Below are 14,699 nucleotides of genomic sequence, written 5' to 3'. Positions count from 1 at the left end.
AGGGTTGTACTGAAAGGTGAATTGTCAGGCCGGAGGGAGGTTACTAGTGGAGTTCCTCAGGGATCGGTTTTGGGACCAATCTTATTTAATCTTTTTATTACTGACCTTGGCACAAAAAGTGGGAATGTGCTAATAAAGTTTTCAGATGACACAAAGCTAGGAGGTATTGCTAACACAGAGAAGGACCGGGATATCATGCAGGAAGATCTGGATGACCTTGTAAACTGGAGTAGTAATAACAGGATGGAATTTAATAGTGAAAAGTGCAAGGTCATGCATTTAGGGATTAATACCAAGAACTATTGTTATAAGCTGGGGAGGCATCAGTTGGAAGTAACAGAGGAGGAGAAGGACCTCGGAGTATTGGTTGGTCACAGGATGACTATGAGCCACCAATGTGATATGGCTGTGAAAAAAGCTAATGCGGTCTGGGGATGCATCAGGCAAGGTATTTCCAGTAGAGATAAGGAGGTGTTAGTACCATTATACAAAGCACTGTTGAGACCTTATCTGGAATACTGTGTGCACTTCTTAAACAGTCTCCCATGTTTAAGAAGGATGAATTCAAACTGGCTACTAGAATGATCTGAGGAATAGAAAACCTGTCATATGAAAGGAGACTCAAAGAACTTGGCTTGTTTAGCCTAACCAAAAGAAGGCTGAGGGGAGATATGATTGCTCTCTATAAATATATCAGAGGAATAAATACCAGGAAGGGAGAGGAATTATTTAAGCTCAATACCAATTTGGACACAAGAACAAATGGATATAAACTAGCCATCAGGAAGTTTAGACTTGAAATTAGGTGAAGGTTTCTAACCATCAAAGGAGTGAAGCTCTTGAACAGCCTTCCAAGGGGAGTAGTGGGGACAAAAGACATATCTTGCTTCAAGACTAAGCTTGATAAATTTATGGAGGGGATGGTATAATAGGATAGCCTAATTTTGGCAGTTAATTCATCTTTGACTACTAGCAGTAAATACGCCCAGTGGCTTGTGATAGGATGCTAAATGGGGTGGGATCTGTGTTACTACAGAGAATTCTTTCCTGGGTGTCTGGCTGGTGAGTCTTGCCCACATGCTCAGGGTTTAGCTGATCGCCATATTTGGGTTCGGGAAGGAATGTTCTTCCAGGACAGATTGGCAGAAGCCCTGGGGGTTTTTCGCCTTCTGCAGCATGGGGCACAGGTCACTTACTGGAAGATTCTCTGCACCTTGAAGTCTTTAAACCATGATTTGAGGACTTCAATGGCTGAGACACAGGTTTGATACAGGAGTGGGTGGGTGAGATTTTGTGGCCTGCGTTGTGCAGGAGGTCAGACTAGATGATCATAATGGTCCCTTCTGACCTTAAAATCTATGATTCTATGATCTATGTTTCCCAAATACAGAACAGAAATATTTATTGAACACATCTGCCTTTTTTGTATTATTATTGATAATTCTTGCATTTCCATCTGGTAATGGACCAGTACTGTTGTCAGGATTCTTTTTGTTCCTAAAAAACTTTAAAAATCCTCCCCCACTCCCCCTTTCTTTTCTTTCCTTCCCCCTTCTCCCCGCCCCCCATTTAACTCTGCTGGCCATAGATTTCTCCTTGTGTCCATTTGCTTCCTTTATCAATTTTCTACAATTCCTAACGTCTGATTAATATTCATTACTATCAACTCCCTCTTTCTTCCAGTTATGTTGTTTTTTAGTTTCCTATAGCTTCCTTCACTTCCCTTCTAAACCAGGCCGGTTTTTTAACCAGCATGGCCTTCTTCCTCAGTTGTGGGATTGTGGCTTTTTGGGCATCTAGTAAGGTATTCTTAAATTATTCCTGATTGTCATTCACATTTTTCTGATTAAATCGTTCCTCCCAGCTGATTTGGCTCGTAATTGTTTTCAGCTTTGTGAAACTGGCCCTGTGTTAAAGCACCGTGTGTGTGTGTGTGTGTGTGTGTGTGTGTGTGTGTGTATATAAATAAATAAATAAAAACTGGTCTGGACTTCATTCTGCTTGTTCACTATAAATGAGATCAAGTGTTGATCACTTGTACCTATGTCGCAATTAATGTTCAGTTCTGTAATTAGCTTCTTCTTCAGCTATCCCTCCATGTGAGGATGATGTCTGCCAAGGGGGTTCATTGATGGGTTTTTAAGTGGCTGAGGAGCCCAATTCTTGCCCTGCAGATTTTCCCACAGAAGTGACAGATGTAATCTTGGAGGAGACATAGTTGTTGGCTGGACTGTTGTGCTCTTTCTTTCCTCCTTTGTCACTTCTCTGTCTCATGAGCACATCTGTTCTCCTCAAAGTGAGCTGTGGCTTGGTGTATGGTGTGGCGCCACTGTGTTCTTTTCCACGCCAGGTCCTCCCAGTTTATTGGGTTGATGCCTCCCTTTTTCAAATGTACTTTCATTATGTCTTTGAAATGCTTCTGCTGCCTCCACAAGCCCTTCTTCCCTGTCTTAATTGATAGAAGAGTACTTGCTTCGAGTGTCAGGCATAGGTACACAGTGGCCAGATCAGGGGAATGGATATTTCATGACTTGTTTTTCTATACTGCTGATGTTGGCTGCAGAGTGAAGGCTGATGTTAGTGCGTCAGTCTTCCCAGCTGATCCTGAGAATCCTCCTGAGGCAGCACTGCTGGAACCACTCCAAACACTTGAGCTGTCATCTGTAGGTTACCCAGGTCTCACACCCATAGAGAGGGGTAGGGATGACAACTGCCTTGTAAACCAAGATCTTGGTACCTCTTTGTAGATCCCTATCATTGAAGACTCATTTGAGTAGTTATCTAAAATATGTGCTAGCACAGCGGATCCTGTATTCAATTTCTGTGTCAGTGCTGTCTGTGATTAGAAGCTCTTTATCTGTTAGGACTAGGTCTAATAATAAATAAAATCCTGTGTTGGCTGTGACATTTTTTGTTAGGAAATTGTCATCTATACATTTTAGAAACCCCAAGGATGTTTTAGTACTGGCAGCATGAGACCTCCAGCGTATGTCACTCAAATGAAGTGCCCCAGGATCAGACAGTTTTTTTCCATACACATTGTAGATAGGTGTATAAAAGGCACAGTCATCCTGTTTCCTAGTGTGATTTGGTGGTCTGTAGCAGAACTAATACCCCATCTTGTGCTTCATCTGTTAGCAGAAAGGGTGTTGAAGATCCTTTATAACCTCGCAGTAAGACCTGGATGAATAACAGTAGGTCTGGGCCAGGGTCGAAAATATTCTCCGCTGGACCAGATCCTCATGACTTGCCTTTTCACAGAGCAAGCACCATTTTTGGATAGGACTGAGATGCTACGTTGTATCTCAGAAAGGCACATGGGGACTGAGGACGGTAGACCAGAAAGACAGTCTTGTGGTTGCTGGACATTTTGTCAGAATCTGTATGGATTCAGGATCTAGAGGATGATGGCTTAACTATGTTTGGTAGGAGGAGGACAAGGATATCACAATCTAATGTGTTTTGTGGTAACATGCACCAATGTACAATGATTTTGCAGGCTTGGGAACTAGGGGAAGAGTGTTGTTGGGAATCTTATGAACTTCATAAGTAGTGCTTGTAAACATGCAGATGAAGTGTCACTTAAGAGCAAAAGTGTTCACGTTTCCTCCTGCCTCACCAGTCTTCGCTTCCCTCTTCACACTTCGCTGGCTGTTTTTGCCTATCTGCAGTCAGCTTTCAAGCTGTCTTGTTTAATGTATAATAAACAATTATTAGCATATTTTGCTGACAATATGTAAAATAAATGTACAAATAATGTAGGCTATGAGCGTTAAGGAAATAATTACATTGCCTGTCCTTTACTGATATTGGATAGGAAATAAAGTTCTATAAATCTCATGAAGATACTCGTTAATCTTAGCACTTCTTATCTTAACCCGTAGGACCAAAGTACATGAATAAAGCAAGCCTTCTAGCTTTGCAATCACATTTTGGGGCAATGTATATTTGCCTATCATGACTTGAAACTCAGATCTTCGTTCTTCTTCCACTAACCAGGAATTGTGCTACTGAAAACTTAACAGCCTTTCCCATGTTCTCTTAAAATTTGCCCTTTTTTCCTTGGTGGGACCCTCTGCAAACAGATTTTTGATCATCCTGTTAATCTGTAATAAGTAACTTTTGTTAGTCCAGTTATATGACCACCACATACTTGCCTTCCCTTCATTCTATTATTGCACTGATCTAGCATTACTTTATTATGTCCTTTCCATCTTGAGTGCAAGGAGAAGTGCCTTGCCTGACCACTCTGTGTGACCTAAATTGCTATGATAATTCACTGAGGTTTGTATCACCGTTGAATAATACAATCTCTAGTTCATTGGAGTATCGGGCTCTGTGGAGGCCCTCCTGACTGTCATAAACAGATAGTTAAGGGTTAAAGTCTCTTTTACCTGTAAAGGGTTAACAAGCTCAGTAACCTGAGGAACACCTGACCAAAGGACCAATCAAGGGACAGGATAATTTCAAATCTCTGTGGAGGGAAGGCTTTGTCTGTGTTCTTTGTTTAAGTGTGTGCTCTTTTTGGATCTAAAAGAGGCCAGACATGTCTCCAAGTTCTCCTGAAGTATTTCCTACTATCCAGTATAGTAAGTATTAGTTTAGAAGGCGGATTAGTCTTTTAAGTTGCTTTCTATATTTGCACTTGTGTGTTTGCTGGAAGAATTCTTTATTTCTGTTGCTGTTACTTTGATTATTCTGAGGAGGAGGGAGGAGGGTATAAGTCAGACCCTGTAATATTTTTCCATCCTGGTATTACAGAGATAGTGTACTTTCTTTTGTTCCTTTAATAAACTCTTTTCTTTTTAGGACTTGATTGATTCTTCTCTTGTTTGCATTTTCAAGGGAAGGGGAGGGGGAGGTGAGTCCCTCTTTGTGTTGAGTCAAGGATTTGACTCGGTGTGTAATCTCTCCGGAGCAGGCTGGAGAGAGAGAAGGGGGGGGGAGGGGAACTGGCTGTTTCTCTCTCTCTGGTGAGATTCAAAGGGTTTGAATCTGTGTTCCCCAGGGGAAGTTTTTGGGGGAACAGGCAGTGTGTCAGACACTTAGAAAACTGACTGGTGGCAGCAAAAACCAGATCTAACTAGGATTTTAGTTTAGAGGAGTCCATGCAGGTCCCCATCTTGGAACCCAAAAGCTCCAAGTGGGGGAGAAGACCTATGACAGACCTAAATTGCTATGATAATTCACTGAGGTTTGTATCACCGTTGAATAATACAATCTCTAGTTCATTGGAGTATCGGGCTCTGTGGAGGCCCTCCTGACTGCTTTTCAAAAACTCCTTCTTGCGCAAGGAGTGAAAATTGAACATTCAGGCTGGCCTCCATTTGAGGAAAGATTTAAGAAATGGCACTGGCACCGAGGGACTTATGTGAGTTAGACCTCTTCTTCCACAATTCATTTGGTTCTTGGAAATCTCCAAAGGCCTTCTTAACCCTTGCTTCAGAGAACTCTGCTGGGAACTGAGATACTCAGAGGGCAATAACTACAACTTCCTAGTAAAGCACAAATGTGGATGTTGGACAAAATAGCACTGGGTATTGTGGACACGCTGTGAAGTTGGTTCTTATATTGGTGGCTCATCTGTTCGTTTACCAATAATTCAATAGTGTAAACAGCGAAAAAGAACTCCAAGATGGGACATGCTGGTGCAGTGAACAAAGTAAGAGAGTGAAATAGGGAGAGAGAGGTGAAGCTGAGTCCTCAAACTGAAGGTGAGGATGAGAAGCTTGACCTTTGAAACTTTGGACTGTATTGTCTTCTCAGTGAGAATGTACACAGCTCCTCTTGACATTGAAGGGTGTAGATGAAGGCTATGGTCCAAAGTGTGTCTGTTTTTTTTCCCACCAAAGTGAGTTATGCCTTACCTTTCCTCTGCTAAAAATATAATGTAAGAATGCAGTATTGTAATACTTTTGGTCAGACACTATTGTTGGTTATAAGCTATCTTCTATCACCTGTAACTTAAACACTTTTTCATTGTATTAGGATTTTTAAATTGAAAGCATTTATGCAAAGCCAAAGACATTTTTTTAGGAAAATTTCATGGAAAAATATACTTTTTACTGGATAATAACATAACATTTGGTACAGTTATGTAAAATAAGTATAATATATTTCATTTTTTGAGAGTAGTTAAATGTTCCTGTACTGTCCTATGTATGGGAAACTTAAATCATTATGTGACCTCCAACTGCTCATTTTAAAGCTTTGTGGTTAAGTTTACACTTGTTTAAAAGTAATGATTAATTATTGCTCTATCAGAAACACTTTAATTGTTTTAAAGTACAATGATCATTACAAAAGTTCTGCAGAATGTGATTTTTGGCATGTTGCTGAAAGTATAATGAAGTATGCAGGAAAGACTAAAGTTTTACATTTTCATGTTGCCAAACTGTTCACATATGGGAATTTTAAGGATGTTTCTAGTGTGGGTTCAGAATGTAAGGTAATTTGCAGTGGTTGAAGTACAATTAGGGTAACAGCAGAATATTTAGTTAGGAAACCCAAGACTTTAATTTAGATGGAAAGTCTGGTTACTCTATGGTTTTTGAGATTAAAAACCAACAATCTGTGGGTTATGCTTTTTCGTTTAAGCTGCATCCTGAATAAAATGTCTGGCTAATCAAATTGTGGATTTTATGCAGTATTTGATGTGCTGTTGATGCCAGAAAGAACCAGGGAAGCAGGAGTGACTTTTTTAGATTATATGATTGTGGTGCAAAACTAAATGAGCTTTTCATTGCTAACTTAATATATAATTATACAGTCCCCTCAATTCAGCTCCCTTCTTAGTCTGTTTTATGTATTATGACCTCCATTTCCATACCAAATATCTGAGCACCTGCCAATCTTTGTTATCCCCATCTTACACATGGAGAACGGAAGGATTGAGAGACTAAATGACTTATACAAGGTCGCAAGGAAGGTAGGGAATTAATGACACTAGCCTAGGAGATCCAGGTTCATCAGTGGACCATTTTTCTTCTCCAACCTATCAGTTCAAAATGCAGTTAATCTTCAGAGTTACTTATAAACTATACTCTAATAAAATGCATATACAAAAATGCAATCACTAAGGGTATGTCTACCCTGCACACTTAGCCCAGGTTCGAGCCTAATCTTCTGCTTTCATCCACACACAAATGAGTCCAACTTAGGTCAGCAAGCACTCAGGACCTAGCTCCTAGGATCCTGCTTGGGGATAGGGTCACAGCCTGAGTCCCACTGTGACTCTGATCCAAACCCTGTCATTTTGCAATGTGAATGCAACTCAGAAAGCATATGCTAGGCTCCCACATGACCATGTGGTCTTACTATCCATGGCTTCATCCTACCCCTTCCCGATGCTGTCCCTACTTATCTCCTTATATTTTTTTTAAATCATTGCTCACATTGTATGGGCTTCTTGAAATGGGGCTCAGTCTTCATTTATCCTCTGAAGTGCAGTGCACATTTATGGTGCTATATAGATCTTATTTAATACTATTATATTTAATAGCAATAAATCATTTAAAATTCCTAGAAAAATATATTGACCAACAGTTGAATATTTGCAGAAGTTGAAAATTATTTTATTGTCAATTTCAGTGCAAAGTGTCTGCAAACTGTGAACCAATTTCTTTCCTCAGGAGCCATGCTCATGCACCTGAGGGTATTTTTGATTTTCTATATAGGATTAACTTTGCCAGCTGCTGATTTACTGAACAGTGCAGTCCAACACTAAATATTGTGGTGGATTAAGAAGGGAAAAATACTGTATCTAGTAGAAACTGTAGGAAGAATTTGGTAAGCAGAAAGTAATGACCACAAGTGGAAGGATGTCCAGAAGCACAGGCACAATATTAATTTATGAAAAGAGAGGCCACTATTTTCTTCTGCATTTGGGCTCTAATAGGAGGTCTCTTCCATATGAATACTAACCAAGTCAAGATCTGCTTAGGTTGAGATTTATTTTTTTTATTTAACATTTATGTGGTAATATTAAAAGCATCCAGGTTGGTCCCCATTGTGCTAAATACTGTACACATAAAAATAAAATCCATAACAACAGCTAAAGTTAATGTCGTTAATATCATATTCACATTGGTCAGGTGAAATAACACTACGGTTATACTTAAATGTATTTCTTTATGTTGTATTAGTAACAATACCGCTTTGCATTTTATGATTAAGTAATGTAATGTTGTAACCTGTACAATATTAGTATTGTCTCATACTGGTAACTGGCTCATGCATATTGCAGTGCTTTCTTAAATAACATGTTAGAAAGTTGTCGACAAGCTAGATTTGTATTAGTCAATTTTACAGTTTGAAAAACCTAAGTATAAAATTTTCAAATGCCTAAGATCCATTTCAAAATTAACTTAGATTCTAAGTGCCTAAAGCACTTCTGAAAATGTGGCTTAGGCTCCGAAGTGACTGAGACACTTCTGAAAAAGTATCCCATAACTTCCTTAAATATTATATTGGAGGATAGAATCTTTTCTATTAATTCATGTAGCACAGTCACATGGGGGGAAATAGTGAACACATTGGGCAAATACTAGTAATCAATTTTAATTTTTACAGAATTATGTTAGTGTACTAAATTCTTTACATAATTAAGGATCCCTTTATTTTTTGTAACCCACTTTTTTAGACATGATAGAACACAAGTGTTTTTGACTGCCATACCTAACATCTGACCATTATTAAGATATAAAGCTGATTTTTCAAACTTCATTTTGTGTCATTGTTTCATGGCATTCCATTTCTTGTGAGAAGGGTTGTTGAGCGACATAATCCAGGGGTACGGTGGGGAGGAATCTTCAAAAGTATATCCATGATCCATTCCCCTATGAAGGAAGATAAGTGTGTCAACATATATAAAACTGCTAAAAGCTGTGTCCTACTAGGTTGTAGCACTCTGTATCTGATGGAAAACAGAGGCAAAAATGTGTAAGGGGTTAAAATGCCAAACATTAGGCCCCCCCCCAAAGTGGTATGATTAATTCACTTTTTTAGAGCTTAAATTACTGCGGTTTTACTAACTTTTTTGTATTAAAAACAGGTAACAACGGAACGACCTTTTATACAGAAGTTATTTCGTCCGGTTGCTACAAATGGGCAGCTAAATACGCTGGGAGATCTCCTAAAAGAAGTTTGTCCTGCTGCAATTACTCCTGAAGGTACTTTATAAACAGTTAGCATTATTTATGTACCTGAAGTGTAGTAGAAGTATGAGCTATGATGCTGAAGGTTCAGGATTCGTACTTGCTGATGATATATTATGGCAGCAGAGGTGGGGAGGAGTTACTCCTGGGGGAATTCTGCACCAAAAAATTAAAAATTCTGCCACAATATTTTAAAATTCTGCAAAATTCTGCATGTTTATTTGTCAAAATAATGCAATATAATCATGCTGGTTTCAAATATTTAGGTAATTTATTTAAACTACAATACAATGGATGGAGAATGGAAGCGGGGAGCATTGAAAGAAATCCCCAAATCCCCTTGCATAATAGTAATGTAGCTAGGTTTGATCCTTTATTTCTAGTTATTAGGCAACAAATATATGCAGCCATGCAGTGGTACCTCATCGGCCACTGAAGAGCAAGTGAAAGCTGGGGAATCAAACTCATAATTTATGTTGAGTACTAACAATCTCCAGAAAGGTCAGTAGCAAACAGTTTGTGGAGTACATTTTGATAGGAAATTTTTTCAGTACAAAAATTTACAGCAGTTCTAATCACTGAAGCATCATAAGCATTTATAAGTCCTTTACACCACCCTGGCAATGTAAAGGAGCCTTAAAACTTTTATACCTGTTTTATACTCCTGAGGGAGTTCACAAAGACAATTGGAACAATTCACTAAGCAGGCAGGCTGCTACATTCTGCTCTGCCTGAGAGGACAGAGCCTGCCACAGGCCTACCTGCTCAGAAACATCCTAAAGCCCTACCCCTTCATGCTGAGCATGCCGCAATAGCGAACAACAGGAACAGAGTCACTCGCTCGCTAGCTGTCACATGCACGACTGTCCAGCGCCGCCCCCTGGTGTGGCAATTTATGTCTCTACCAGCTGCTCCGGGCACCCCTGTGCTGTTGGGGAGGGGCGTGTGGCAGCTCTTGTGGCTTCCCTTTGCTTCCCCATCAGAAGTCATTTTTCTGCAGGGAAGGAAAGAAATCTGCGGGGGATATGCACTCAGTGACACAGAATTCCCATAGGAGTAAGGAGTGTTTTTAAGGGCTAACGTACATAATACAACATGTTTTGGACTCACATTTTTAGAAGTTCCCAAATGAATTAGGAGCTTAAGCCCCATTTTTGGAAGTGATTTAGGAGCCTAAGTCGTCTTAGTTATTTGGGCACTTTCAAAATTTTACTTTTTACCATCTTCCTTAAAGAAACAAAAAAAATAATTTAAAATACTCTGTCAAAAGAATGCTATTCTCAGTGCAAAATCAAGTACTTGAGAGTTAGGAAATGCCAAATTTATAGTTGCATGTGCAACATTAATTCTGTTTTCTTGTGCGTTTACGTAGGTGACAGCACACGATCATGCAATTAAAAACACTTTTTTTCTACAGGGCCATGGCTGTATTCAGTGTCCAAGGATGGACACTCAAGACAGAATTAAGTTTGCATGCGCAACCTAAATCTGGTATTTCATAACTTTTGAGTGCTTGACCTTGCAGTCTACATTTAGTTTTAACTGTTTTTTGTATATAATGGTATGTATATTACATTGAAAGCTTTTTCCTAAATTTGATTTAATCCCTGAGTATCCTTTCACAAATGTTAAAAGGAGGATTAAGGAGAGAATCTTAGTTTTCAGGTTTTTTGGGTGATCAAGTGCCTGCCACATCTTTCTTTGGTATTTATTATTCAGAAAACCAGAATTCTTTCTTCCACAATGAACATTGTCCTTTACTAATTTACCTTTGTAGATTTTTGCTTTCTGTAGTTTTACTTTATAGCAATCAGAAGAAGAGTTCTCTTAATTTGGATATCTTGGAATTAGTTAATCTGTAACTTTATATTACCTAAACTTTATCTTATATGTCAAACTTCTGTAAGGCTTGAAGTTGAAGCTTCTTTCAGAAACTTTGATTTTCTTACAGAACTTGTGGTGGCCCAGACTACATGCAAGGGGAAAATTAATGAATTTTAAAAATACACATACTTAAAAGAAAAGATGTGCTGTTCTTGTAATTCTACTAGATAAATTTCAGATAGGAGTCAACCTATAATCACTGTCTAGTTATTTAAAATTATCTAACAGATTCCATATAGTTTCTAACAGCACACTTGTATGACAGAGTAAATCCATGGGTGTAGTATCCTGTTATTTCACAAATTGCATTGTATTGGTAAGTAGCTACACAGGCAGCTCCAATTCTCTGGTTTTGAACTTAATCCAGGAAAGATTACAGTTTATTGAAACGGTTGTTGGATGTACATATTAAGTGAGATGAACATAAAGATTTTTTTTGGCAAACTGCAGCCTTGGCTTTTTCTACCGTATTTCATTTTTCTCTTATATTTGCCACCATCTTACTAGTATCTTTAAACAGCTAACCTCTCCTTAAGTAACAATGATATTTTGAGAAGTATATTTTTGCTATTACAGAGAATGGCTTGCAAAGGATTTACCAGAGGAGAGTGCAATCTTTTGACCGAAAGCTAACTGACAGTAGCGAACACTTTTCTTGTTCCTTTTCACAATGTCATCACTTCCTTTCCTGTCTTTCGTTATCCCCAGTTGTGACTCATTCCTCATCTCTTCTAGAAAAACATGAGGGGTAGTTTGTGGGTGTCTGTGTGTGTGTGCACACGTTAATATATCAGAGGGGTAGCCGTGTTAGTCTGGATCTGTAAAAGCAGCAAAGAGTCCTGTGGCACCTTATAGACTAACAGACGTTTTGGAGCATGAGCTTTTGTGGGTGAATACCCACTTTGTCGGATGCATGCATCCGACGAAGTGGATATTCACCCACGAAAGCTCATGCTCCAAAACGTTTGTTAGTCTATAAGGTGCCACAGGACTCTTTGCTGCTTTTACACATTAATATAAATATTTTTATCAGATCATGCTAGTTAGTTAACATAAAAAGTAAGACTGTCAATCTCAGTTAACTCAAATGATTAACTCAAAACAGATTAACTCAAAAAAAATTAATTGCAGTTCTTCTTCAAGTGATTGCTCCTGTGCATTCCAGTTAGGTGTGCGCGCCGTGCATGCACGGCTCTCCGGAACATTTTTACCCTAGCAACTCCGGCGGGCCGGCTGGGCGCCCCCTGGAGTGGCGCCGCTATGGCGCCCGTTATATACCCCAGCCGGCCCGTCCGCTCCTCAGTTCCTTCTTACCGCCCGTGACGGCCAGTTGGAACTGTGGAGTGCTCTCTGTCCTCCACAACCCTAGCTCTCGCTACTTTTTCTGTACATAGTTCTTTCATTACGTAGTGTAGATAGTTCGTTCAGTTAGATAGTTTTAGGATAAGGATAAGGGGGTTTTTCCCCCCTTTTCCTCTACCGGTGTGGGCTCATGCCCAAGGCACCGGGCTTTAAGCCCTGTGCATCTTGCCAGCGGCATATGCCGGTCGGGGACCCGCACTACTCCTGTCTCCGTTGCCTCGGAGAGAGTCACAGGACAGATAAGTGCCCTATCTGTTCGGCATTTAAGCCCCGGACGCGTAAGGAGCGGGACATTCGACTGAAGCAGCTCCTGATGGAGGCATCGCTCCAGCCCCCGGCACCGACCGCTCCGGCACCGAGGGCGTCATTGGCGCGTAGCGCACCGGCGGCCCCGAGCCGCTCCGGCACCGAGGCTCCTCGACCTCAGCCAGCAGCACCGGCGACCCGGCACCGCTCCCTATTGCCATCCAGGAAGCGTAAGCCGGCGAAGGCAGCCGCACAGACCCACACTCAGGGTCAAGCAGCCCAGCCAATACCACCAGCTACGGTACCGGCTGTGGCCGTGCACAGGACGTACACCGTGCCGTTGCCTCCGGCACCCCAAGGGCCGTCGAGTCCGGCACCGCCATGCTCCCCGGCGCCGACCGCGGTTGAGCTGCAGCTGCCATCCACGCCTGAGACTTTCTCAACGGCGCGGGAGCTCATAGAGCTCACAGAGGCACCGAGCCTCCGGCCCCCGGCACCGCCGGTGCGGGCTGTTGTATCGGCGGGAAAGCCGGCGATGATTCGACCCCCTTCTCCGGACGGACGGCACAGACGGCGCTCCCGGTCCCGATCTCGTCCCCGGTCCCGACGAAGGTCACCGTCTCGCCGCTCAAGATCCTGGCACCGCTCACCATCGCGGTACCGGTCGCCGTCTCGACGCCGGTCGCAGTCCCGGTACCGTTCAACATCGCGGTACCGGTCGCACTCCCGGCGTCGCTCCAGGTCCCGATCGCCTTCGCGTCGGCACCGACGGAGGTCTGCTTCCCGGTACAGATCCCGGCACCGTGACTCTCGCAGCCGCTCCCGGCACCGCCGGTCCAGATCCCGGTCGAGCTCCCGGCACCGGTCGAGCTCCCAGCACCGCGGCGGACGTTGGTCTCGGTCACCATCCCGGTACCGTGATGACCGGCACCGATCCTCGGCACCGTCCGGGGACAGGCTGCCGCTTTCGACGGCGCAGTCCATCAGCACCCCCATGGCCATCTCGCCCCGCGTCGGTCGCTTCCGGGGCAGGCAGCAACGGGCACCTTCCCCCTGCTCCGCATGGTCAACCTCAAGGTGCACAGCAGTGGGGCTTCTGGGTCCCCTGGGCCCAATACGAGACTCAGGGGGTGCCTTTCCCTCCAAGGGCCCCTGCCTCCGAGCGCAGGGTACCAGAGACCACCGTAAGTCGACCGCCCCCTTCGCCACCGGCTTCGGTTTCGATACCGCCTGACCCCCAGAGGCATCCTCAGCCCGAGCCAGCCGACCAACCGTTGGAAGATCCATCTACGGAGGCTGTGGTCCAGGGCTTATCCTCGTCGTCGTCACCGGATGAGGCGGTGGCCGGAGCATCTGCCACAGATCCTCCACCAATAGACTTGAGGGCCCACCAAGACCTGCTCCGCCGCGTGGCAAAGGCCATTGATCTCCCCGTGGCAGAGGTCCAGGAGGACGAGGACCCAGTGACGAACGTCATTGGAGCGGAAGCTCCAGTACGGGTGGCCTTTACCGTTCATCCGTACGATCCAAAAGAATGCCACGACAATCTGGCAGTCACCGGCGTCCGTCCCTCCTACTGCCCGCGGGGTCGAGCGAAAGTACTCCGTCCCCCCCACGGGATATGAGTATCTGTATACTCACCCGGCCCCAGACTCGTTGGTCGTACAGTCGGTCAACGACAGGGAGAGACATGGTCAGCCCGCCCCAGCGCCGAAGTCTAAGGAGGCGAGGCGGATGGATCTGTTGGGCCGCAAGGTCTACTCTGCTGGCGGTCTGCAGCTTCGGATCGCCAATCAGATGGCTCTCCTCGCCAGGTACGCCTATGACATCATGGTGTCCCTGGCGAAGTTTACAGAACTACTCCCAACAACCTCCCGCCAGGAGTTTTCCGCGCTGTTGGACGAGGGGAAAAAATCTTCCAGGTCCTCCATCCAGGCCGCACTTGACTCCGCGGACTTGGGAGCAAGGACCCTGGCCTCGGGAGTGACTATGAGGCGCATCTCCTGGCTGCAGTCCTGCACCCTACCACCGGAGGTCCAGTACATGCTGCAG

At 43.2% G+C, this 14,699-nt stretch overlaps 1 protein-coding gene across 8 annotated transcripts in view; it reads left to right on the top strand.

Annotated features, from left to right (window-relative positions):
- Positions 1-14,699, top strand: part of ATG5 (autophagy related 5) — a 145,716-nt gene that overhangs the window by 97,709 nt on the left and 33,308 nt on the right. For all 8 annotated transcript variants that reach the window (XM_045011594.1, XM_045011598.1, XM_045011597.1 and 5 more), the window contains exon 7: positions 9,053-9,170. In XM_045011594.1, the coding sequence (XP_044867529.1) occupies positions 9,053-9,170 (118 nt within the window). The remainder of the gene's footprint in view (positions 1-9,052; positions 9,171-14,699) is intronic.

This window comes from Mauremys mutica, chromosome 3 (assembly GCF_020497125.1).
Source record: "Mauremys mutica isolate MM-2020 ecotype Southern chromosome 3, ASM2049712v1, whole genome shotgun sequence".
In the NCBI taxonomy this organism is placed as follows: Eukaryota; Metazoa; Chordata; order Testudines; family Geoemydidae; genus Mauremys; species Mauremys mutica.
This window is presented reverse-complemented; position numbering and strand designations above follow the sequence as displayed.